The sequence below is a fragment of the Gobius niger genome (genome assembly GCF_951799975.1).
Source record: "Gobius niger genome assembly, chromosome: 4".
In the NCBI taxonomy this organism is placed as follows: domain Eukaryota; kingdom Metazoa; phylum Chordata; class Actinopteri; order Gobiiformes; family Gobiidae; genus Gobius; species Gobius niger.
The window spans coordinates 13,850,643-13,877,523 of NC_136855.1; the positions used below are offsets into that span (position 1 = coordinate 13,850,643).

A 26,881-nucleotide genomic window follows, 5' to 3' on the forward strand; every position below is an offset into this window, starting at 1 on the left:
CGGCAGGCGAGCACTAAACCATAACCCAAGGCATCTTAAAACAACCTCAATGTGTACGATTCGTAATATTTTACTTAAGTCGATATATGTCTGTTATTGGTTCTTGTTTCCCATGATTACAGCAAAACATGTACAAAAAATGGACAGGCTCGATAAGGGGCAAATGAAATGAAAACGACAGAAACAGATAAAAAAAAAGAAAAAAAAAACTAAACCATTTTACAGCGACAACATAATAATAATAAAGTATAAACATAAGGAAGTTTGTAGAAGGAGATTCCAGTTTTTCCCTTCTTGTCCGACCCATGTGCCGTTGCTCCACAGTTTGGCACAAGATTCCCCGAAGTTGAGATGAGAGCGTTGGCTGAAATATTAGATGAGATGAAACGGGATGGTCGTCCTCACAGGTCGCCCTCCACTCGCCTCCTGCGCACTGGAGAGAAAAGACAGAGGAAACACAAGCGTTACAAGACATGAAACCTGTCGCGCAGTTTAGACCTGGGTTTAGGTGCAAAACACACTCCATGCATTTGTGACATTGCTGCAGTCAAATCAGAAACGCTCTTGTTACGTACAATTTACAAACTCTATACAGAATAAATTGCTAAAATGGGGGGAAAATGTCATTCTTCTGAGCGATTTTCACATTAATCTAACAAGGAAAGACTAGCTGAAGACTCGGTGCTTCAGACAGTGCAGGAGACAGGGACATTACCCTTCTAGCCTGAGCACCTGACAGTGTTTTAACCTCCAAAAATATCAATAAGGACGTCCTGGCTACAGAGGGGACCTATTATCCATGTTGTTAGTGGGAGAGACTGGAGCATCTGGAGGGAGAACATCCCACACACTTCAGCTCATAGAAAAGGCCCCTCGTGGACAAGGACTGGGATGGAGGACGGACAGTTAGTCCATGGATACAATCTGGTGTGGCGTGTTTACATGCATGAGTTCATTAACATGCACTGTCCCGACCATATAAAGAAATTAAAAAAAAAAGGTTTTGATGCCTGTTGGGTATAATATAGTATCATTCAGGTATTGGCTTCTGTCTGAAATAGATTTTTTTCCGTCTATTATTCTAGAAAGCTGCTCCTTCATCAAAGACGTACTTAAAGTCATGTTTTGTTTTCATTCATGCATGTCTGAGTAATCTTTTAATCAGTGCTCCTGTGGTCTTTTCCTGCTGAAACACTTTGATCGTACTAACCCCAATGTTTTTAGGAGCGTGACTGAAGGACCTTTGTCGAGGTTTGTAAGACCTGTTAAACATCTTGTTTGGTTTCGTTGTAAATGTTTAGCTTGTTTCATTTCCAATTAAATAAAGTGACAAAAAAGTTGTTGAACACGCCACGCCATCCAACAATTTGTGTGGACAGTTTAAAAAAAAACTTGACGTTTCCCTTTAAAGTCAACATTATAGCGTCATAAAACGCAGCAGAAAGCAGTGAAAAGGCCTAAAAACAGTTGCTTCTGTTGCTTGTAAAATTATACAGTGGAAATCCTTCGTCATGCGTTGCACTCTTTGACCTCTAGGGGGCTGTTAGTGACTCAAGAATGTGGTAAAAGGTTTCTCAACAGCGTGAAGTGAGAGCTGTCATCTCCTCAAAGTCTGCCGCTCGATTGTTACAGAAACGTGTGCACAAACTCTGAAAGACGACCGGGTTAGTTAGTCTTAAATCACACTCCATGCTCCAGACCTGAGCCACGAGCGCTTTGCCCAGAGACGAGGCTACAAGAGAAAGCAAGTGTTTAAGAATCATCAAATCAACTCTGAACAAAGAGAAATTAATCATTCTCTCAATTAATCTACTTTTATTTCTTGCTTTAATGACCAAAAAAGGATTGTTATAATTATTTAGCTTTCAAAGAACCATTCAATTTAAAGCACATCTAAATCAGGAGTAAATAGGAGTAAAGGACATCATTATTATTATTATTTACAGAACATTTCACCACATGTGAACCAATAGAGAGAAAGCTTTGACTGGACGGGTTGGCGCATAAAAGTATTTTTTTTAAAAGCATACCCAGGTCGTTGTTCTTGGTGATAGCAGCTGCAGCTCTAGATCTCGGTCCTTGTTGAGTGAAGTGATATCCAAATTTTATTATCGAGTTGTTTTCTTCCAACATTTTTGCGATCTCCATCTCTACAGTTGTGCCCAGCTGTTGTCTCTGAAAGACAATGCATTTATACATAATAACATGTAAACAAATACAAAAATCAGCTTTCCGTTAGATAATGTGATCGCTTTATGGCATTATGAATCTTAAAACGATGCATTTAGTAGAGCTATTGTGTTGCAGATGTGCCGTGCTGTAAATAAACATTAACAAAGTCTGGAAGTGTCTACAATAACAGCAGCTGTTAAGCTGAAATGCACTGCCCTTGTATCTGTGTAGCACTTTATTCTTTAAACAAGATTATTTTTAATACTACAAATGCAAAACAAAAATGTGTATTTTTTTTTTTGAATGAGGGGACATTTTGATATTCGATGGAAATTGGATAAACAGCAAGCAATTGAAGAAGCTTTTGAGCCAAAAAAAAAAAACCTGCAGCTGAATGAACATATTTTCTAGTACAAAACATGCTCCTATTGACCAGCTCGACACAAAAAAAATACTATTACTGCAGGGAATAATCAAAGAATGGATTTGGATGAGGACCTAACCTGTTTTAATCTCAAATTCTGCCGACTTCAGTCACATCTCCATGGAGACGAGCTGGAGACGTACCCACTCCCGGTAAAGTTACAGTCGTGTCTTTGGAAAGATGAGCCACTCACAGCAATAACCCATGTTTGATTGTACATTTATGAGGTATTTTTCCAATGACGAAATGATCTATCATAAAATAAATGCTAGTATTTAAATTGTATTTAGAAGTAAAATATAATGCCTTCTGGACTTCAATTGAATGCTTTCTAATGTCCTCTAGCGCCTTCATTTTAGCATTTAAGAATGAATGACTTCTGTTGTGTGGTAAACCTTGTAATACCCTCAACTCGCTAAAACCTTTTTGGTGTTTTTTTTTTTTGTTTTTTTGCAGAGCGTTGACCTTCAGCTCTGCTTCTGATCCAGGAAGTGTGTGACCTCGCAAACGCACTGTGCTTCCTGACACTCTGGCTTCTAATAATGTCCTCCGTTATCAGGGACAGTCCGAAAACAATGACTGTTAAAACAAGTCTGTTGGTAAAAACAATCCCCCATCATCCAGCACGAGACATTACAGGCTGTGATATAGAACTCTATGCCCTTTATTTAGTGAGAGCCTGTTTGTTTGTACCTGGTTGTCTATTTTGATCTCCGTGAGTGTGTCGTTGTCCCGTAGCGCCTCGAGCAGCGCTTTGACGCCGACTCCGGTGATGAAATTCGACTCGATATTCAAACTCTTTAACGTCTTATTCTCCCTCAACATCTCGCTGAACACCTGCGAGAAAACAGGAAGTTACAACCACGTTCAAATGACGGACCAGACATGAGTTACATGGGAAATATAAATAAATCTCACCACAGCGATGGGGTCGTTACTCCGCGTCGCTGCCAGGCTGAACTTTTTCACGGTTGTGTTGGTCTCCATGGCTTTGGCCAAGTCTTTCAACGTGGGGATAGGAATGTTCTGGAAAAAGATACAATTAAACGTGAACAGGGCGGATCGCCAATGCTAACGCTGTGCTATTTTAGCCTCCAACTTCATCATCACGCTGGAGGAAAATCGTTCACAAATGTCGCCTTTACAAGCGGCTCAGATGAAGTTTATGCCACTACAGGAAATTCATTTGATTACCAGAGCTGTACAGTTTTAATTCATTTTGCATTTTCTTGTAGGATAGTACGTTTCTATTGCCTGAAGAAAAACAGACTGTTGTGCGCCCAAATATTGTGCATTTTCACCGAGTGCAAATGCGGCAGAAGAGGAAATTAGTGCCGAGTTTTCTTTGGGGGTCCGTCTAGTTCACTTCACTGTCTCAGGCTCAGATTGAAACTCACATGAACAATCAGGATGAGTAGGAGGGTCTGTTGTTATCGTCCAAAATGGTTCATTATTACAAATGTCAGAAGTAGCCGTAAAGTAGCACCTTGATGTTGTTGAGGTTGACTTCCGTTAGAGTGCTGTCGTTGCTCTTTATCCTCTGCAGAGTTTCCTCGACGTTCGTGGGGTTCGGAGGCTCGTCAAAAACAGGGGTCATCTTCTCTCCTTTCACCACGTCTGAAACAGGAAAACGACAAAAAGCTTTTTAGACTTTTTATGTCTTTGACGATAGAGGACACGGGTCTAACCTGACTCAATAGATCAGTTATAGGCAAACCTTTTGACGCAAGGGCCACATTGGGGTTGTGAACTTACCGGACACCTGGGCCTGTTGCGATTTAGGGCGTTTAAAACAACCGTAATAATTGTAGATAGATTGTAGATAGATATTGTAATCCCTACACATTCTTTATGATACAGAAAGCCTTATGCACGACCACTGCAGTCCGGATAGAAAGGCCAGACAGGCCACATTTAGCTCGTAGGCCTGAGATTGTCAACCTCTGATATAGATATTATGTTAGTGATAGGAACATTTTATTTTTTTTATTTTTTTATCACATTATAGCTTAAGTGGCGCTGTTTGAGGATGTGTTGATGGAGTAAACTAAAGGGAAATGTTTTTTTGAAGGCTCTTTTAATGAAATTTACAATGTACCAAACACTACAGACCCTAAATATAAAATCAAAGTAGGTTTTCATCAAAAATACTACATTTTTTATTTCATATTTGCTCCATTTTAGTCTGTGTGAACCATAAACGATTAATCTATTACTAAAATAGCTGTCGACTATTTCAATAATCGATTAGTCGTCGATTAATCGATTAGTTGTTTCAGCCCTATTACAATTGCAAAACACAAATACAAAACATTACAAATATTTGACAACAGCATAGGGACATGGGGCATAGTTTCAGTTTATAAGATCTTTTTTTCTTAGACATGTATTTTATCACCACTTGTAGATAAAGTGTCTTCTGTGTTCTGATCAATGAAGCATGCATTCAATGAAAGTGCACTCTAGTTTCACTTATGGTTCACTGTTCACACCCAGTCTCTTGACATTTGTGAATTTGCACGTCATGCAAAAGGCTTGAAGATTTAATGATGTTGAACTTGACTTACTGTTGAATCCCCCCTTGCCCCCGGTGCCGTCGTACGTCTGATTGTTGGTGACCAGTGTGTGAACCCCGAGGATCGCTGCAAACAAAGTCACAGCCAAAATCAGCACTTCTGTTTAACACAAGTAATTTAATAAAGCCTTTAGACACTGCGGGGCTTAATAATGGACACACAGGCTAATGCAGAGGTGAGCAGAGTCATGGGAAATGAGACAGAGCAGAAAGCCGTCTGTGTCGGGACGTCCCAGCAGAGCGCAGGGTCAGGCACTTTCAAGGATTCTCAGCAAAATACACAGCCTTCAGCTCAGTGGCTTAGGCAGAAACATGCTTGACAAAGGTCTGTGCGGTGAAATCGAGAGGAGTAGGGAAACAACGTCCAGATAATCAGTGTGTTGAGGTATTAACCGTCATGTACGAGTTTATAAAGGCAGCAGCAAATAAAATGTAACGCCTAAACAAAATATTTTCAATGCATAAATGGAAAAAGATCTGTGCTTTTATCGTTTCTAAATATTTGTATCCATTTGTGTCTATTCCAGAAAAGAGAGTTAAGGAAAATTGGGATATTTAAAGCATATTAGATCCGGCGGGAACATTTTGAACCATGCTTTTTGTATTTTTCATGAACTTCAAGTGTATTAAGATTTCATACCAGTTTTAATGACAGTCAAGGCCAATTCAGTCAATGCATATTTTTAAAGCTTTCCAATGCTCCTAATGCAAGATGGCGGGAAAGCAAAGGAATTTTCTTGTTCTTCTGATCCCACATCAACCCAAAACCAGCAAAACACCTCCTGCTGAAAAGCCCTGACCAAGATCTGGAGATGCACTGCAGTCGCCTACAGCTCCAGGCTAGTTGGCCTGGTTCAGAGATGGTCCAATGTATTTAAAACAGGAGAACAGCATCTCAAAGAATCATTCATTATCAAACTGGGCCATGCCAGTACATGAAAGTCTGTTGTACCATTTGGGCAAAAGCATCAGTAACATCAATGACAGTAGTGAACAGTAGCAGCAGTGTTGGTAGTATCATCTCACCTGCCAGATCGCGCAGCTCTGTGTCGGAGGCGCTGGACAACGCCTCCTCTATTTCGGGGTCGAGGGTCGTGACCTCTTCACGGAGCGATTCAATTGGTTTCTGCTTCGGGACAAAAGCTTTACCTGCAGAGACACAGAGGACAAGGAGGTCAATCAGGTGAAATCTTCTGTCGATTTCTATAAAACATCCTCGTTCTATTAAGACAAAGACCTGGATTTCTTCCTTTGTAAGTTATACTTTTATAAATCCGTTCTCTGCATTTGACCCATCCTCAATGCCGCTGGGGCGACCTGTCGGAGCAGTGTGTTTGTTGCATTTTGCCGAATCTTGATTTGAAATTATACTGTAAATCGCAACTGCTAAAAATGTCAGAAAATTCATATTCAGATAATGCAGGTATTTGACTCTTTCCATGAATATGTTTTTTCACAGAAAGTCTCCTTGTGCCAAAGGCCTGAGACAATGAGCCCATGTGAGAGACTGATTTCTTTTTGCCAAGATGGAAACATTTCCAGCACAAAGAAACTCAAGCATTTAGTTATAGACTTTACAACAGCAGCTAATCCAGGGCTTTTATGAACGTAATCGTCAAATTATAGCTAAGACAGATTTCACAAATAAATTGAACGTACTCAAAACAAAAAGATTATGCACCAGGCAGTTGATGTCTTAAGGGGCAATTTGAAGTCACTTGTGTTTTATACTTGTTAAACAATCTGAAAATGGTTTAAACATATTTCGATGTGGCTACAACATGAGGTAAGGTCATAAGACTGTGTTTCTGTTGTTACCAGAAATATGCTAGAATTCAATTAAATCAGCAACATCTAATAACATTTTATTATATTGTTTGGCAAATGATTGAAGATTTTTTATCACATTACAATGTTGTTCTCTTGTCAAAACCCAACTGGACGGTGGAGCCCTCGACTCATGAGTCTTTGAGTAATCCTCTTCTGGGTATTCTCAACAGCCCGGAGGCAGCTCCCAAAGAAGCTCCTTCTGAGGTCCTCATCATCCCAGGAATACTTTCATTGCGAAGTGAAAACACTTAGCTTAGCTTCACGAGACGGCACACGGGCACGGACTATATTTCTTTCTCTGTATTGAAATAGCTGCGTAGTATATGGAAGCAAGAGGAGGGGGGGAGTAGGAGGGGCTTATGGAAGATCGCTTGATAATCAGGAAGTGAAACTACGGGATATTTTATTTTGGCTGTTTTAATTTAGATCAATATGCATTTTCTAACAGTGTAAGATGGTGAAATATGAAATGTGAACTGTTTGTAAAGGTCCAACTACAAGGATAGCAGGTTTTAATTCTATTGATTTTCAGAGACTTTCATTTGTGACACTCAGAAATTACGTACTTTTCATACATGCATTCTTCCTATCCAAACTTTTCAACTATCCAAGCCTTTCTTTCCAACAACTATGGAAACTGCCATGGCGACCAGTCTGAGAAAAAAGGCATGAAGGAAGTCAGCGAACAATGCCGGAGTCTTGCGTTAACCGCTGGGGCAACTACACTTTCAGTGGCCTTAAAAGCGGTCAGCGGGCGCCTTTGTTTACCAAAAGACTTGAACTAAACCAAGGGAAGTGCCCCATTGCCACCCCCTCCTCCTCCTCCTCCTCCTCTTCGGGCCCAACTGCTCCCAATGGGGGCTCTGGCACTTCCTGTGGACTCATAAATACAGTCATCAGCCACAGTTTAGATGTTGAGGCTAAATGTTACACAAGATCCGGCATGAGCGGTGATCGTCCCAAGAGGAGGGCGTGTGATGATGGGGAGCACATGGCTGGACAAGTCTTTTCCAAAGTCAGGGGTTTTCTCTGGTATCTCTCTCAGGTCTTCAACTGAATTTTGACTCGACAAAGCAGACAAACAGAAATAAGCTGCATCCTGCACATACGGTGTGCATAAAACTTTTGAACAATCTGTCTTAAGATTATTCCTGACTCAGTTTGTGTGTCTTTATGATATTGGCGATGTCTCTCACTGAACACTCTGTACTTCTGGACACTTCAGGTCAGTTACAGCTGCTGATAATGACAGCACCGGTCGGTAACAGATTCATGGTGACTCCACGGCTGATTTTTCTTCTGCTTCGTTTTGCGTGAGAGAAATAAATAAATCTGCACACGATTCATAGCGTGGACCTGCTCTGGCCACACTTCCTCTCATTACACAGATGGGCCATCGCCTGGGACGCTTCAATCCGGCGGCCTTTCAGCTTTATACAGTTTGGAGCTTGAAAATGTGAAGGATCACGGCGGAATCAGTTATGGAAAGCTGACAAAGGAGAGCGCTAAATTATGGTATTCAGTGGTGAAGCGTGTTATAAATGTTACTCTGAAGAAGTCCTAATGGATGAGCGCACACGCAGTCAATTGCTGCGATAGTTCTGCTGTAAAAGATGATTGAGATGCCAGACCTCGCAGTCAGAAGAGGAAAAAAACAATGATATAGACTGAGTAAATTTATAGGGGATTATTTCAGATTAGCAGGATTTATAACGGGATTTTGGCTTCAACGATCCTTCTGGAAAATGCCATTCATCACGAAGAGACTTGAGAGGAATGAGTCTGTGGCTCCAACTGGATTTTCCACCGACGCATAATCACTAGTCAAGCTAATTTTACACCACCATTTAAAAAACGGTTTAGGCTACTACACTGACTCATGCTGTAGTGTTTGTCACTATGTGTGAAACTTTACAGTCCTGGTGCCATCTTCACATCATTCTTCATTATCACATTACGGATTGGGCTTTGTATAATTAGATCGCACCATAGCAGCACTGTGTCACCCACGTTTGATTGGGACATACTTTCGACTTGACAATGGCCACAACCCTTCAGAAGCAGAGGCCGACCAGAGACCTGAAGAGCGAGGTTTGGTTGGTTTGGTGCCTTTCTTACTACAATAAAAAGAAAAGCCTTTCACTCCCCCGTGCGCAGCCATCTCTATTTAATGTACAAACAGGACTAACTCGTTGTAATGATGCTTAAGAGGCTAAATTGCGGCGGCATTTAAAGGATCTGCATTACAGTTGCACACTCACACTGAGGGTTATGAATCAGCGGGGGTCGAGGATAACAAGGGGCTCGTCTGCATTCCTCACATCCATCACTGCGCTGCGAGTTTTCCATGCTGTCAGAATGAGCTCATAAGCAGGCACCGACTCAAACGAAGGGCATTTTGTAAAACTACGAGGTGGATCTGGAACTGTATAATCAACTCTGGACTAAACCGGGTCTAAAAAGGGTCCCAAATAGACCTAAAATGGACTAGACTGGATGTCTAAACCTAAACAATAGATTTTTTTTGAAAGAAATAATGGTTCACTGTAGCTTTGTCCATCTCCACTACCGTATGTCCATGAACATACACAGTTCCAATCGAATAAACACCGACAGAGAATTAAAATCGCCCCCTTTGTCAGCAAGTTGCATGATGTGTTCTGTTATATTCTCATGTTTTCTCAAATTACGCAGACAAAAACAAAGCTAAAGAGTTTATTGGCCGCAGCTGTTTTCCATTTGAGATTGCGTCACCGCTTTGGCTCTGAAAATTAAAAGATTGCATTTGCTCGTACGTACTTAGTTTGAGAACAGCACTGGAAAATTGGCTTCGGCATCAAAATAAAGCGGTGTTTATTGTGAACTTGCAGCTTGGGTTTAGTGCTTACTCAATGTACGAGTTAGTCGAAGTTACAAGGACTGCCTGTTCCTGTCGCTTTAACAAAGACCGACCGCACATACCTGTATCCACGTAACCCCCCTGGGCTCTAAGTCTATGTGTAACTATAGGAAGGTTTACTGTTTAACTCTGAATACATGCAGAATGTACAAGAAATACATGAGCAATGCCAATTCTCTTTGCAATTCTCAACCACGGTCACGGCTCTCAACTTTCTGAGAGGCACATGTTCACATTTTGGATTCAAATAGCCCATAGGTCACTGGACTCTAGATGCAGCGATTATTTACATTTCATTGTAAAAAAGGTTGAATCAATGGTTCAAAACAAGTGACTCAGTGAAAAGCATTTTCAAATACATGTAATTGTTAGATTCCTACTAACAATTCTGTTGGTACATTTTTTACTTGAGTAAAAAATCTGCTCAAATAGGTCTGCAACAAACAATTATCCTTTCAAAGTGTTTAATCTGACAATTGAATAATATTGAATAAATGTAATCACTTCTCAGTAAATTGTAAATGATCCGACACATGGTTAACCTGTTACTTGCCGTCCCCCCTGATCTGTGGTTAGGGTCAGGTTTAGGGTCAGGATTAGGGTTGTGACTAGGGTTAGGAACGGAAAACGTGACGTAAATTGTGTTTCACTCACACAGATTTTACACATGGGGGTCATTTACTAAAGACCTATTCATACTCCACAAGACGCGAGAACTTCATTTTGTTCCCGCAGCTCCTGTTCGGCAGCTCTTCCTGACACTTCGACCCAGCAGAGCTTTGTTCTGGGCTGCGAGAACTCTGGCTGTGATTGGCTGGATTTTTAGTGGGCGGGGTTATTTTGGCGGAAGCGGGAAGCGAGAATCCAATGTTTACTTTGTAACACCGGTGCGGAAAACGGGAGACAACATGGATAGTTTTGAGGCACCGCTCGCGGCAGTAAAATACTGAAGGATTACACGGACACACAAAAGGCAAAAAAGTCCTGGCGAGAAACACGCGGACGTTTTGGGCAAGGACGCAGAGAAAAGCAGAAGAGCCTGGCGCTACCTGCATGAAGTCAATCTTCAAAATGTTTGCAACACTGTGACTGATACATTTTATAATAGTTTGACCTCAAATGGCTCGTTTTATTCATTCCTTGTCTGTTTTGGCTGCGGAAAAAGGGGGCATGGCAGTTCAGCAGCAACACGTCTTGTGGAGTATGAAATGTCAGAGCCCAGACGGACTTTGTTCTCGTTCTTTTAGCCTCAAGAACAAAGTTCTCGCGTCTTGTGGAGTATGAATAGGCCTTAAGCGTTTGCTCATGTGCAAAGCAGGTAGCACGTGCAAAAGTGGATCAGCAGGAGACTCCTTTATGCATTTTTTTTACTCGCGTAGCATTCTCTTGTTTACATATCAGATTTGGGGCCCTAAAACCGTAATACAGGCAACATCTAATGGTAAATTAAGTGCAAAATGGCAACAAAATAGAATATTTTATTTTTGCACCCGCCCTGATAAATGACCCCCAAAGTTTTAGAAACTAGAAGGCCTTGGCTTTTAAATGAGGCATCACACTGGTAAATAGGCTGTGAACTCTCCTGTCAATAAGGTTTGAGATTTGGATGCATAATTGCGAACCCTAATCCTAAACTGGCAGGTAACAGGTTAAACAAAGTTTGAGACGCTTCCTTCTGGCTGTAGGTTCGGGACAAAGTGCAAATACAAATGATAAAAAAAACAAAAAACTGATTTTGTCCTCCATTCAGTTTGTGATTAAAACTGTGCAGGAGTATTTTATTGTTATGCTGCCTCCGTTTTTAGTATGTCTTGTGTGGATGTATCTGAAGCAGCATCATAGTCGCAAGACAAACTTCCCAATTGAGGGACAATAGAGTAAAATACATCATACATGAATCTTGTAAGCGTATAGTCCATAAAAATAGATATTGTGTGAAGAAAAAAACTCTTCCCTCAGAACATAGCTTGTTTTGGAGTCTGTGTTCATTCTACATTACAATCGTTCAATGACTAAATTAGCCAACAATTATTTCAACAGTTTAATAGCGATAGATTAGGCTGATACACGACAGCATCTACAATGTCAATATTAAGCCAAATTAAGATGGAAGCCTAAACCTTCTGGATAAACACTTAACTCTATTACTAAGGAAATTAAAAGGCTCAGATTTCACCAAGAAAACTGATACAATGAAGGTAGAGAGACATCTTTCATTCAAACACGCTGTAACATTTGGGTGTGAAGTTTCCTGCCTTAAGTGCAGTCCATGTTCACCACTGCAGGAGACCTTGAACAAATGAGGCCGTCTAATCTGACACTTATATCGATGCCTGCACTGCACATATGGCCCTATGATATCTCCAGTGACCCCGTATTCTCCAGTGACACTTCCCATGGGGCAAATTCACATCCACTGACTGCACTGCGTTATAAAGAGAAGGGACGGGCATAAATAATAGCTGGTCATTACTGGGAAATACTACACGGACATTCAACACCTCATTTCGACGCTATTGTGAGATCCTTTGTCACGTACAGCGCTAAACAAGGCCTGGGTTTTGTGAACAAGCTTGAGCGGTTCAGCGTTTTGTACTGACACATGTAAGTAACAAGGCGAAGCTGAGAACATTCTACAAACTCGCAAGACTGAACTGAATCTCTGAAAGTGAATTCCTCTTCAAGTAAATAAAAGTAAGTGACATAATGGGCTGCATTAGGCCAGGTAGTGTAGCAATGCAGAAACTTCCAAATAACTACACACTTAAGAGCCGGGGTGTCCAACCTTTTTTACACACTTTTACAAACAAAACCATCAGAGAGCTACTCATGCTTTGGTGTAGCTGGTGTAGATTCTGTTCAAAACCAAAGGAAAATACATTTAAAATGTGACTTAGTGCATGTAGAAACGTAGAAAGCCTTTGAGAGCTAATGTTAGCTGCCTACCGCTTGGAGATCCCTGCTTGGGTACTCAAATTGTAATTTACATTTACAAAGCATTCCTATTCATTTGTTAATCCTTAACCAGCACAAAAGTAGTGATAAACGAAACTGCTAAGATTAAATGTGTTTAGAGGCAGATGCTGGATAAGTGCCTGCGTTACCAAAGATGTTTGAAGTCGTCACTGACCTTTCCTCTCCCCGGTGAAGGGCACGATGTCGTCCCGGTCCTTGTGCTCCATGGCCTCCTTCTCCAGATACTTCATGAGGCTTTCTCTGTTGAAAGGTCCGGTGTCTTTTTTAACCGTCTGGTCTTTCTGGCGCATTCCGGCCGGGAGCAGAGCGTTCTGAGCGGACATCAACACAAACAGAGTTAGATCAAGCAAAATGTAAGGAAACTGACAAAAATGCTGGAACTTTGAACTACTATTTGATCCAAAACTTTTGGGAAAATCTGTATTGCCCATTGTGTTCATTCAAGACAGCTGTACAACAACACACCGCTCTGTAACAGGTAAGTCTATGACATTCATGACAATATAGCATTGTTCACTCTGGAGTCTGCACTGTGTTCAATCTTTATACAGTGTTATAAATTCTAAATATTTGTAATTGCATATTCCCATATATTGCCTCTTAAAGTTCCAGTTCTGCATTATTTTCTATTAATTATTCTCATCATTCTTTTATTCAAACCTTATTATCAGTTCTTAAGTACTATTATAGCGCCGCTGTGATAACGCAGTTTCCCTTTGTCTACGTTTGAGCGTAAGAGTTTATCTGTTAGAGCCAAGATACGCTCGAAGAAGAGGATTCAATAGTACATTATTCCAGTACAGGGCAACACTGTTGTTCAAGACTGACTTTTCAAGGTCAAAGCCAAATGACAACCTTTCACAACAGTTATTACAATCTCAAAACAATGTTCGGGAAATGCACAGTGAAGTTTCTATCCAGATATTTATGGCTCAATTAGCTTCCCACAGTCACTAAGTGCATTTCTCATGTCCCTCTGTTGTCGATAGTTTCCTGTGCGGTTTGAGGATTTGTCTCCAGTGGCTTTGTTTGAATTTAAATAAACGCCGCGGGACGGGCGGGACGTCTCCTCTACACTCCCAAATAAACAAGCTGCTGCTGCACGGACTCCTCTTCAGTCCAACCAAACACTGCAACACTGAGCTTTAAATGTGTCGAATGGGGCTAATGTTTTTAAATCAAACCCCTCTGACCTCTGGGTCCATCTCCTCCAGCGCAGACTCCAGCTGCTTGAGCTCGTCGGCCGACAGTTTGCTGAGGATCTCATCTTCATCCAGATCCTTGTACTTGTCCAGCTCCTTCTTGAACGCTAAAGCCATGACGGCGCCGGGTTTGGGTTCGAACTAAAACAGACAGACAGGACTCGACTGCAGCCGCACCGCTCCTCTGGGGGCACCTACAGACAAAAGCATAGAATTAAAAGAGTGGAGAGTTAGGCATTAGATAATCATGGAAATCCACTAAGAGGTACGTCAAACATTGTCCATACACTAACGTGAGCTTCAAACAATATCAAAATTAAACAAAAGAGCTGTTTCTCCAACACTGTGTCTAAACGCTTTCATGTGAACGATAACTCCACTATTTTACATTTTAAAATCTCCTGAAAATGGTTATGAAATGTGCCAGGAATCTCAGAAATGTTAGTGGGTTTTGAACTAAAATATAAAGATGTAAAAACAGATCTTGCATTGGATGGGAGGCGATTGCAGAACCTGCCAGTATTGTTCTCTATCAATCACTAAAGTTGACTATTAAACAGTAAATTGTACAGACTTGTTCAGTACTGGTTTAGTCGGGGTCTGCTTCTTGTTCAACACACTGTAGTCCTACATTAAAGTCCAAGTTTCAATTGGATTTAGCCCAAGTTCAGCCCATATTCCTGGTTCCTGGTGTAGCTTTAATTTAGTCAGATATATTCAGGATTATATATCTAGCCTAGTCCTGGTCTGGGTTTGCCTTTGTTTGACCCGCGAATCTGGACAATCACCTGCCAGTCCTTTATTTTGGAGAAACCAGGCTAAAGAGCTGCAGTGATAATGGCATTTGTGTTTTTGGAGGCTGTTGATTTCGTCTCTGTTTGACAATGGCAGGTCACAGCTGCTCTGAAACAATGACCAACAGTGATGCAACGCACAGCTGCAGCGATGAGCCAGCTTTCCCCGAAACCACAGCAAAACTCAAGAACACTTCCTGATGGCCACGAAATGTGCAAACTTCAAATCCATTTAATTGAAGTGACCAACCCGAGACTACAGTCACATGCCGTAAGAAAAGGATCAAAAGTACCAGGGGACTGAGAAGTGCACTGTACCAGACTGACGGAAGTCTGAAGAAAAGTTACATAAAACCAGATCAAAGTGGATCTGAGTCAGATCTCACGCTGTGAACGGGACACGGTGACCTCATCTTTTCCATGTTCAGGACTGTCTCACACAGCGCAGTCTCATAAGGAGGAGTCTCAACTGTTTCAACATGAAAGGAGTTTTCAGTGGATAAGCTGTGAGGTTGAGAGCAACAGTGACATAACAGCAGGACTTTTCAAAGATATTCACACCAAGTGTCACCAGGACAAACCTGCAGTCCAGGACGAACACAGGTCTTTCTTATTGGACTGTAATGAAGCAGGACTAAACCAGTCCAGACACAACTAGAATAGACCAGGACTAAACTGTGGAAAAAGCTGCAACTGTCATGGATAATGCAATGACAAAATTATTGCAATTCTACTAAACCATTTCAACACAGTACGTTCCAGTAACAAGAAAGCAATTTGATTTTCAGCAAATTATGTAAAAACAAAAAAATAAAATAATAAAGTCTAGACTAGATTAGACTCACACAATATTGCAGTAACGAAAATTGTGATATAGGCCTACGCAGCAGCCTTAGACTAAACCCAAAACCCGCAAACTAAAACATGTATATGCCCAAGAAAAGCAAGAGTCACAAAAAACAATAAAAACTCCCTCGAAAAAGAGATAAATCTCAAGGAACTTCTTGGTTATATAAAAGGTTGAATAAAAAAGATCACAGGCCTGTGACCTCTTGCTTTAAAGAAGCAGGATTCAAGTGAAAGCTTTTTTTAAACTCATTTGAATTTTCACTTCACAGAAACTCCATTTTACTACGATCAGTGATGGGACACGTATACAAAACAAAACACTGCTATTTGACCTAATGCACTGGATTGGAGTCAAGATGCTGCTCCTCAATCAATCCAGTGTCTGTTTTAATGCGTCTCCTCATCTTCTTCATTACACAAAATTGAGAAAAGCAACTACTGGGCCAAGCAGAAACTGGTGACCAAATTCAATAGAAAAACATTTCATCCAGTTGATTCCAGAACGGATCAAAGGCGTGGAGAAGGAAGACACACTCATGGTTTTACAGTGGCTACACAAATAAGACCTTGAGCATCGATTATTGAAAAAACAATAATCACGATTATTTTAGTCATAATTGAAATCACGATTATTCAAACGATTATTTGTTGCCTTTAAAAAAATATATATTTATTTTATTTATATATTTATTAAGAAAAAACAATGCTGAATATTTTCTGTTTTCTGAACAGTCACAAAAGTACAAATGATTTCAAGTTTGCCTCGATTAAGGAGAGGTCTCTGTTTCACACCTGCCCCCTGCTGGCCAGCCCTCACACCTGCGCAAGTAAACTGAGCAGCACGGCCTGATGACATCATCACACAACAACTGATGGCTCATGGCATGAGCCATGAGCCGAGATCGTGTTCACTACCAAACGCTCAGTGACTGATGCGCACGGAACACGCGGTGGTGGATGGCTGCCACGAGTGTTTGGCGTGTGTGCTGAAACTAACATGTGCTTAACTTCAGCTAAATAGCCAGCTTTTTTTCCACCTCCTAACCTACATTGAAGACGAGCGACCAAATATCATATGAACTTTTCAAACACCGTCCTAAAGGACTCCTTGGATTTCCAACTACAGCTACTTAACTGCAAACAACTAACCATCAAGCGGCCCTGCTCACGTGAGGAGATAGACTGTGTTTTGAGGCGTCATCGCAGACGTCTCCACATGAGAGAGAAAAGGAGGAGAAGCAGCCGAGGCAAAGGCAAGCGTACGAACCAGCAGCCTCAAAACCCAGGTGAGAGCCCGGAGATGGAAGGCCAGGGTGCGGAGGAGGTATTCCACTCCTACGCTGCTTCGGCAGCGAGTGCAGAGGAAACCCCTCTCAACGTATCCCTGACCTCTACACCCGAAGCCAAAAAAGGCAAAATGGCTCTCTCACTAGACGAGGTTCATGCAGACATAATAAAGACTCTTAATGCCTGTACAGACAGTTTGCTCTCAAAAATTGAAAACAACGCAAAATCTATCAGAGATGTTGACGAGAAAATAAAATGTCTGTTCACTGATATGGAGGATATGAAAGAAACTGTCCAAGCTGTGAAACAGGACTCCACTGAGCAGGAGAAGCGGATCAAAGCCTTGGAAGAAAAAAACAACGAGCTAGAGGCCTACCAAAGACGCTGGAACCTGCGCCTCTACGGAGTGAAAGAGGATGAAGGAGAGAACCGGAGAACTCTCAAGCGAAAAGTTACTGATATCTGCGGCATGGTGGCACCTGAGGTAGCCGACAGACTACACATCCACCTGGACGTCTGTCACAGGGTCGGGATCCGACAGGACGGGAGGACCCGGCCTCTAATCATCAGATTCACATCCAGGGACGTGAAGGAGACCATATGGAGCGCCACTAAAGATTCTGCTCTTCTGAAGACCCAGAAGCTCCGATTTGCCCTCGACTTGACCACACAGGACAAAGAGACGCGCATGATCCTCTGGCCCCGGGTCGACGCGGCGAGGAAGGCTGGGAAGAGGGCCTTCTTTGTCGGGGCCAAAGCCATTATCGACGGCAAAGTTGTGACACGGTAACGGTTTTGATATGATTTCTAAGGGACGACAGACTGAGTTATGACGCGGAATGGTATCGGACAAAGTCATTTCCCCCTATGTGTTTAATTCCTTCAATAGAAGAAAAGTGAGAGGGAGAAAAAAAGTTAGGAGGAAGAGAAAAAAAAAAAGAAAAAAAAAAAAAAAAAGGGAAATGTGAGAAAAGGAAAAAAAATAAAAAAAATAAACAATGACGCTTTGGTGCATTGGTTCTGTACTCTTTCAGTTGATGATTTATCATGGGTGGACACGCCCCTCTTTGGGTTATAATGCATGGAAAAATGTAATTAAATTGATAAACTTTTTTATTTTAGTTTATTTTTTTTACCCGCAACGGCTACGAAAGGTTAATTCCTATAAGCAACTTAATGCTGGCTAAAAGTCAATCAAACTCTGATCAGCACCTCTTTTAGTTATATTCTTCTCGAGACATACATTTCGATTGTTTTGTTCCCAACTACCTATTTTGTTTTGTTTTTGTTTGTTTTTTAATCTATGATCAAGGACTGCATTTTTAGTTCCTTAACAATTATTTCCTTAAATGTAAGAGGCATCCGTGATAGCATTAAAAGAAAAGCCATTTTTTTGTTTTGTAGACAGCAAAATTCTGACATTGTCTTTCTACAAGAAACTCACTCTACTGGTAACGACGTTAAAATCTGGAAGTCTCAATGGGGCGACCAATGTTTTTTCAGCCATGCATCTTCACAGTCAGCAGGGGTCGCCATTCTTCTCAACAAATTCAAAGGTGACATAATAGAATCATTTACCTCGGATGATGGAAGATGGATTATACTCACGGTCAAATTGGATAATACACTATTTTGTCTGTGTAATGTATATAATCATAATAATGTAACACTTTCCAAAACTATGTTTACTCAGCTATGTTCCAAAGTCAAGGAAACTCAAATGAAATATAAAGATGCTCTTCTCGTTATGGGTGGGGACTACAACGATGCCCCCGACGACACTGTGGATAGAATACCACCAAGACTTATCCAAAATTCCAGATTCAAAAGTACAACATATATCTCCAACGAGCTCTCTGTGATAGATGCATGGCGTTTTCTGAACCCACATATAAAGGAATACACTTGGAGTAATGCTAACAGATCCCTTCAGTCCAGAATCGATCTGTGGTTTACATCCCCACAATCCCTTCAATTTATACATGATATTCAACACAAGTACGCCCCGTTAACGGACCATAAAATAATTACCATTTCCTTGAAAGGGAAAAGCCAGATGAATAATAAAGGAATGCGGGGGTATTGGAAATTTAACAACTCTTTGCTTGATGATACTGTATTTTGTGAAGATGTAAAAAAGTTAATTATGGATACGTTTGATGGCAGAGCTTCGAACCAAATACAAAAATGGGAATATCTTAAATTTCAAATAAGAAGTGAAGCAATTAAAAGAAGTAAGGAAATTAAGAAACAGAAATTGAAAAAAGAAACAAAATTGATGGATGATTTAAATAAACTATTAACAAAAGATACTCTTGTAGAAGAAGATGAAATTGAAATAAAACGTATACAAGAGGAAATAAACAATATGTATATCCAACTTGCTAAAGGCGCATACGTTAGATCAAGGACCAAATGGCTCGAGGAAGGGGAGAGGAACTCAAGTTATTTTTTCTCTCTAGAAAAACGCAATTATAAAAGAAACAATGTTTCTGCCTTGAAAATAAATGATCAACTTAACTCAAATATTAAAGATATCTCCAGTCATGTGTATACGTTCTACAGTAACATATATAAGTCAGGAATTGAGAAGACTAAATGCGAGCAATTCCTATCACTAGTTGGAAACAGCGTACCGAAAATGTCTAAACAAGTTAAACAAAATTGTGAAAAGCAAATAACGAGAATAGAAATGGCCGAAGCAGTAAAATCAATGAAAAAAGGGAAATCCCCAGGCAGTGATGGGCTTACATTGGAATTTTATTTACACTTTTGGGGCTTGATAGAAAACCCCCTTTTTGAAGTATTTAATTGTTGTATCGAATATGAAGAAATGTCGACTAGCATGAAACAGGGCACGATCTGCCTCATCCCAAAACCAGGTAAAGACCCGATGTATATTGAAAATTGGAGACCGATAACTTTGTTGAATATAGACTATAAAATTTTAGCTCACATATTTGCAACTAGACTGAAAAAAGGATTAAATGAAATTATTAATGAAACTCAAACGGGTTTTATGGCCAAAAGACATATAAGTTCCAATGTAAGACTGATCCTGGACCTTATTGACTATTCTGAATACATTTACGCAGAGTCTCTTATGGTGTTTCTTGATTTTTACAAAGCCTTTGATACGGTAGAACATCACTTTCTCTTTAAAACCTTGGAATGCTTTGATTTTGGTTCCAATTTTATTTCCGCTATTAATATGTTTTACAAGAATATTGATAGTTGCGTCATGCTGTATCCAAATACAACCCCAAGGTTTCCCGTCCTCCGATCAGTGAGGCAAGGCTGTCCTTTAGCGCCATTTCTCTTCTTGTTGACTGTTGAAACATTATCTTTGTATATTCGGAATAGCTCTGCCATCGAGGGTATTCAAATTTTTGATCGTGAAATAAGAATTACACAATTAGCTGATGATACGGTTTTATTCCTGAAAGATAAAGAACAGGTAAACGCGGCTATATCACTGGTTGAACAATTCTCAGAAGCTTCTGGATTAACTTTAAATAAAACAAAATGTGAAATATTATGTCTTTATAAAACTGTAGACCAGTCAATTTGTAATATTCCTGTGAAAAGTAGTGTGAAATACTTGGGGGTCCACATATGTTTGGATTTTGAGGACAGACAACAACAAAATTTTAGACCTAAGCTGAAGAAAACCCAACAAATATTAAACATGTGGTTACAGCGAGACATTTCAATATATGGTAGAGTTTTGCTGATTAAAGCAGAGGGTATCTCGAGACTTGTATACCCAGCTCTCTCGTTATGTGTGGGAGACTCTACAATCAAAGAAATAAATAAATTATTCTTCAACTTTATTTGGAAAAATAAACGACACCACTTAAAAAGGAACTTGCTCATTGGACCCAAGGACGCAGGAGGAATAGAAATGTTGGACTTCAGCGATTTAAATCAAACATTTAAAGTGAAATGGTTACAAGAATGCATTAAAAAACCCAAATCCATATGGTACTTCATCCCAAATAGTATATATGGCAAAGTGGGTGGTCTACAGTTTTTATTGAAGTGCAACTTCAGCGTTTCTAAACTTCCATTGAAATTATCCAACTTTTACAAACAAGCATTAGATTCATGGAAAATATGTTACAAACATAATTTCTCCCCTCATAAGGTCACCTTGTGGAATAATGAGTGTATTGTAAACAGCAACCGGTCCTTATTCTTTCAATCGTGGATGAACAGGAATATAATCTATGTAAAAGATGTGGTGGACAACAACGGAGAGATATTGAAGTACGAGGTCTTCATAAATAAGCATCAGTTTCCTATAACCTACAAAGAATACCACTCAGTCACTAGAGGAATCCCAAACGGGCTCCGTTTTTTAATGAAAGACCGTCAAGAGGGTGTACGACTCCCAAGTGAAGACAAACTATACATAAACGGAATAGAACTGCTTAGCTGGAAATGTAACAATAAACATATTAGAAGGTGTATCCAAAAAACAAAAATTATACAACCTAAATGTAAGTACTTTTGGAACGCTATATTTGACAAAATTATGTGGAATAAGGCGTGGGCTCTGCCCTTTCAGTTCTGTATTATTAACAAAATAAGAGAAGTACATTACAAAATATTACAAAGATATTATCCTACCAATGAACTTGTCTCTAAATTTACAGATATAGACTCAAAATGTTGCTTCTGTCAGACGCTCACCGAAAATGTCACCCACCTCTTCTATTCCTGTTCATCAAGCTCCAAATTCTGGAAAGACGCCGAAATCTATTTATCCCAAAAATTGTCAATTACGATCTCATTCAAGTTGGCAAACATAATAACTTATTTCATGCACCAAAACAAAAAAATTGAAACAATAGTCAACCTATTTATTCTACTAGGGAAATATCACATACACAAAGCCAAATTCTCACAGTCCAAACCCATATTCAAAGCTCTCCTGATTGAGATTAAAAATCACATTAATGTTACCAAACGTATAACAAACAAAAAATCAATAAACCTAATCAACATATATGAAGAATTGATCCATTAATGCTGTCATTCTCATTTCTGTTCAATTGGTGTTCTTTTATTTCTTTTTATTTCTTTTTGTTTTGCTTTCTTTTATTATTTTGTGATATTTTGTCCTCTCATGTCTCTGTCATAGAGCTACCAAAAAGGAACATGTAAAATGCTATTTAAGTAATGTAAGGATGAACGAATCGAATATGAATGTTTATGAATATAAGATGTAAATAATGTGTATATATATATATATGTATATATGATTTAATGTAAATAAATACATAAAAAAAAAAAAAAAAAAAAAAAAAAAAGGCATGAGCCATGGCACGAGAAATACGAAGGGAAAATAATCCCAGCGCCATGAAATTATGCAAGTCTGCTTTGCAAAAATATATATATATATAAATATAATAAATAAAATAAGAAAAAATATATGTTTTTTTCGATTATGCTAATTTTGTATTCGTTTAGTGTAATAATCGAAATTGTAATCGCATATCAATTAATCGCACAGCCCTACTTGAGCATGTTAACTTGCAGATACACAAATTGACCATGCCTTTAACAGGTAAAAAGAGTAATCAGGTTGCTCGTTTAAAGGTGAAAGAGCTTCATGTAAATCAGAGATGGATTTGGTCAAAGAAAAAGCAACACAATGAGCGCTGCTACTATCGCACAACGACCAATCCTGAGGCGGCGTCCAAAGAGGCTTACAGCTGAGCGCTTATGCACATCCCCTGCATCCAAATCATATGAAAAACAGACGACGCAAGCCAGTCCTGAAAGAATTAACACTGAAAGCTGTTGTTTTTATGCAGGGCAGGTCTGAAGCTCAAACTGTATCAAATGGAAAACCTAACATGGGGTAATCCGAGTCTACAACTCGGCAAAACCGTGAAAGGAGAGGTTTAAGAGAGACTAAAGACTCAGGACAACAACAGGACAAAGAGAAATGATCATGAATCCTTTAACACTGAGGGCCAACACGAGATCCTACAGCCCTATAATAACAAACACTAAACACATCCTTAGGTCAAACACGTTCTGATGATGCTGAACGGGCAGTGGGACAGTTGTACGTAGTAATGTTGCGTGTAGACACAGAGACGATGCATTAGTGAAAACCTGGTTGAGTCCTTTCTCCTCCTCATCTGGGATAATCCTTCAAGAAACAACAGATGGACTCGGGCCAGTTACAGCGCGCAGCACTCACCTGCCCCGGGACGTGCCCTGAACCATTCACATGCTTTAAATACTGGGATCTTAGGGTTGGGATCGTCATTCAGCGATTATTACGACAAGCAAGACAAAGAGAAATGTATGAACTATTATATTATCACTGACAATAGCAAGTTTGTAAATCAATATATTTTTTGCTGTTTGTACAGGCTCCTTGTCGTCCAGGAATTTTCCGCTATGAATTGTAGTCCAGATATGACTAGTTTGTAGGGCGGCTTAATATTGATGCGGGTGTGCTATATTGCTATATTCTTGAAATATTTCCCTAAATCATTTCTACACAGTATGTTCCATTCGAGTAATTTGTTACTTGTTGTTATTCTTTTTTTGTGAAGCACTTTGGGCAGTTGAGGTTGTTGTAAATCTGCTATAGAAATAAAGTTGACCTTGACTTGATATGTTTTTCAGCAAGTCAGAACCAAATCAGGACCAACACTAGGCTAAAATGGAATTAAATTGAACTTGTACACCTTTAGTCAGAAGGAAGAATTCAGTGATTTTGGAATGTATTCTTCATACTATTACGGATATTGCGTCACCTAATGTTACAATACAATATATTTTCCTATGTATTGCTGCATATGTGCACTGTATATAAAAGTAGCCCGACTGGTTAGTGTTAAACCAGTCTGACAATTGACTTTAAGAAAGGGAAGAAGCCACTCAAGAAAAAAGCAAAACATCCTCAACAATCTTTTTTGCTGCTTTGTAAAGAACGTCTTGCTTTATTACTGTATTTCAGAAAAGTGCATAATGCAGCAAATACAAACATGAAACTGTTTTGTTTGTTTGTTTGTGTACTTTATTGTCCCCGTAGGGAAATTTGTTCTCTGTCTGCATTAGACCCATTTGCTTCCAATTTCAGGAAAATATTGTAAAATCTCTCAAACTACAATTAAAAGCAAAATCTGTTTCGCTGTTTCCTTACAGATCATTTATATCGCACAGCCGACAATTACATCAGCTTTAATGTTGTAAATTTCCACAGTAAATGTGTAAGTGTGAAAAATTATGAGTCAGAAAGGATTCACGAAAACTCCCTCAGAGATAAACTATGCCTCCTATGTTTAAATGTTGAAAACACAGTGATCTGTACTGTGATGCTTATTGCTGCCATAACAAATATAAGAAAACTGGGCAATGGATTTCCTCATCTGTGAATTACAGAAAGTCATTCCCAGGAGGCATTATTCAAGTTCACGTCCAAAACTTGCTTGTGGTTTTTAGAAAGAAGCTCTAATACATGGCTTATAACAGAACACATCATCAGCATCCGAACACAGGCAGACTATAGTTAGTTCACTTGGCCCCAGCACTGCTCCATAGGGAACTGCACTTCCTCCTCCCACCTCCTGCTGCTGCTGCTGGATCTGAGCCATTTGTTCAAGATCATGCTCCGAAAACGATAGGAGGAAAACACAAGTGACGCATAAAGTACAAAGGGAAAAAAAAATAGAAAAATGTGCATTGTGCAAGTAGGTGAACAATCAAGAACAACCAGTTATGAGATGATGCCTGCTTGTTTTGCTATTTGGATTTGGCAACACATTACATTTGTCAGTGCCAAAACGATAAATAAACTGGGAGAGACTAAGTGCAACAGCCACTGGTTTTCAGGAGGCTCTTGCAAGCAGCAAACACAGATAACAAAGACAATTGTTGTTTTTTACAACAGAGCCTGAAGGAGACAGAGTTTCTGTTTGCTGTCAGTGTTATCAAAATTAAAAGGTCAGCAAAGGTAAAACAAGCCACTTTAAAACCCACAACAAAAAGTCTCATAGCAGCGCAACATTTTGAAAAACAAAGTAGAGGCAGTGGCATGTATCCTGAAACAAATTGTCTGATATAACAGCTAATTATATTGCGAGCTTGGGTAATGTAGAAACTCCAAATCGGTAAGCTTTTGTGTTTAGTGCACAAATGCAGCATCTAGTCAAAGCAAATCAAAGTAGTGCCAAGATTTCTCTTTAAGTCCAAATAAACATAGTGCAGTGTGGTCCTTCTTGCCTCACATTCTCTGCCCCCTGTGCAGCCAGCAGCAGGAAATGGGTGTTTCCCAAACAAGCAGTCTTGATGTACTGGACATAATCCTTTGCTCTCCTCTGCTTTATTATATAATGAGAAGAGGTTTCAAGGAGCGTCCGGCCGGCCAACCCACCATGCAGGAAAGACCTGTAACAAAGCCTGGTCTGTCATGTCATCTGTAAACAAATGCTTCAGACCTTGATGGGATGGAACCGGAAGGTTTCGCTCTCAAACTATGCACAGTCATAACAGCAGAGCCTGTTTATCAGCAGCTCATTATTATCTGGTTGTAAATGGGCCGTGCTGCTTTCACCCAAAACGGTATGTCAGCGGGAAGTTGACATGAAATTCCACAGTAACAATACCTCCTTCACAGCCACCTGCCCCAAGGCTCTGAAAGGGAAAGACTCTGCGCTGCTTGAACTCCACAGAGGTCCTCTTTAGACGGGCCACACCCTTCACTCACCGCTAAAGCCCTGCTACTGGACAAGCATGAGCATAAACCCTACATTAGTCCACACCAACAGATAAAACAAACCCTGGCCTATGTCACAAGCCGTCTTGCCCAAGATACTACTGCCTCTCCCAGGTCTATGTCAACTATTGAGTCATGCTAGTAAAACCCTCCCCAGCATAAATCAGCTTCTGTCTGGCTTATTAAAGGACATATAGGTGATACATAACTTATGCGTGAAGCAGGATGTTTTATCTATAAATGATCATATTAAAATGAAGTACTGTGAATAGAGAGGAAAAGGAAGAAAAATCATCAACTACACTTGCCCTAATAATGTGTGGGGGGAAATAAGCGTCATCAATCTAAATCATAATCATACATGGCTTCTCAGACATATCAAACATCAACATTGTAGGATAAATGTACACGTTCTAGCAAATTCATTCATCAGCTGAAGTACAGGCAGCGGACTGCAACGATGATACGCTAGCGAAGTGGATCTTGACATGTTTACGATAACAGTTATAAAGATCGTACGAGTGAAGTGCGGGTTTGAGTTTTGTTACAGATAATCGTATATTAAGTAAAGGTGGTGTTTAAAATCCAGCTGCATGATGAGAGGGGGGCAAAATGAAGTGAAGCCTGGAGTTAGCCAGTAGCATGCTAGCCACTGCAGTCGCTCTTGTTGCTTTTAGCCAAACTCTGAAAACTCCGTAAGATTGCACACGTAACACCGTATTTCTATTAAGTTCGGTGTCTGGATCTCTAGCTTCGTGTCTTACCTGGAGACGACAGAAAGTGACGGGAGAAAGTGCAGCTATTCCCTGAGCGTCTGGTGCTTTGCTGGCTCACTACTGTCGCTGCCCAAGGGCGGTGACTCCGGAAGGCACGGGCAGCGAGTCCCTTGAGTGACAGGTGGATCGGCCAATGGGAGTAGAGCTTGCTTGATGACCGACCAATAGTGTTCCGTGGTCATATCCGCCCTCTCTCGCAGCATCCAAGGGAGCCTGGCTGCTTTTTTTGTTGTTGTTGTTTTTATCACTGATAGAAGATTTTTCCTCGTGCAACATGAAACATATGGCATAATTCTTGGTTGAGATAACGGTTAAACTCCCAGGATTAAAATCACTTAGAAATATATAATAATA

At 40.1% G+C, this 26,881-nt stretch overlaps 1 protein-coding gene across 1 annotated transcript; it reads right to left on the reverse strand.

The window, feature by feature from the left end:
• Positions 1–63: 63 nt before the first annotated feature.
• On the reverse strand, positions 64–26,655 carry tmod2 (tropomodulin 2). Its single transcript, XM_079555256.1, has 10 exons — positions 26,516–26,655; positions 14,070–14,272; positions 13,031–13,187; positions 6,198–6,320; positions 5,164–5,238; positions 4,083–4,213; positions 3,515–3,622; positions 3,290–3,433; positions 2,031–2,175; positions 64–433 (listed from the first exon to the last, which is right to left on the reverse strand). The coding sequence occupies exons 2-10, from the start codon at positions 14,193–14,195 to the stop codon at positions 402–404; spliced, it is 1,041 nt and encodes a 346-aa protein (XP_079411382.1). The 5' UTR covers positions 14,196–14,272; positions 26,516–26,655; the 3' UTR covers positions 64–401.
• Between the last annotated feature and the right edge of the window lie 226 nt (positions 26,656–26,881).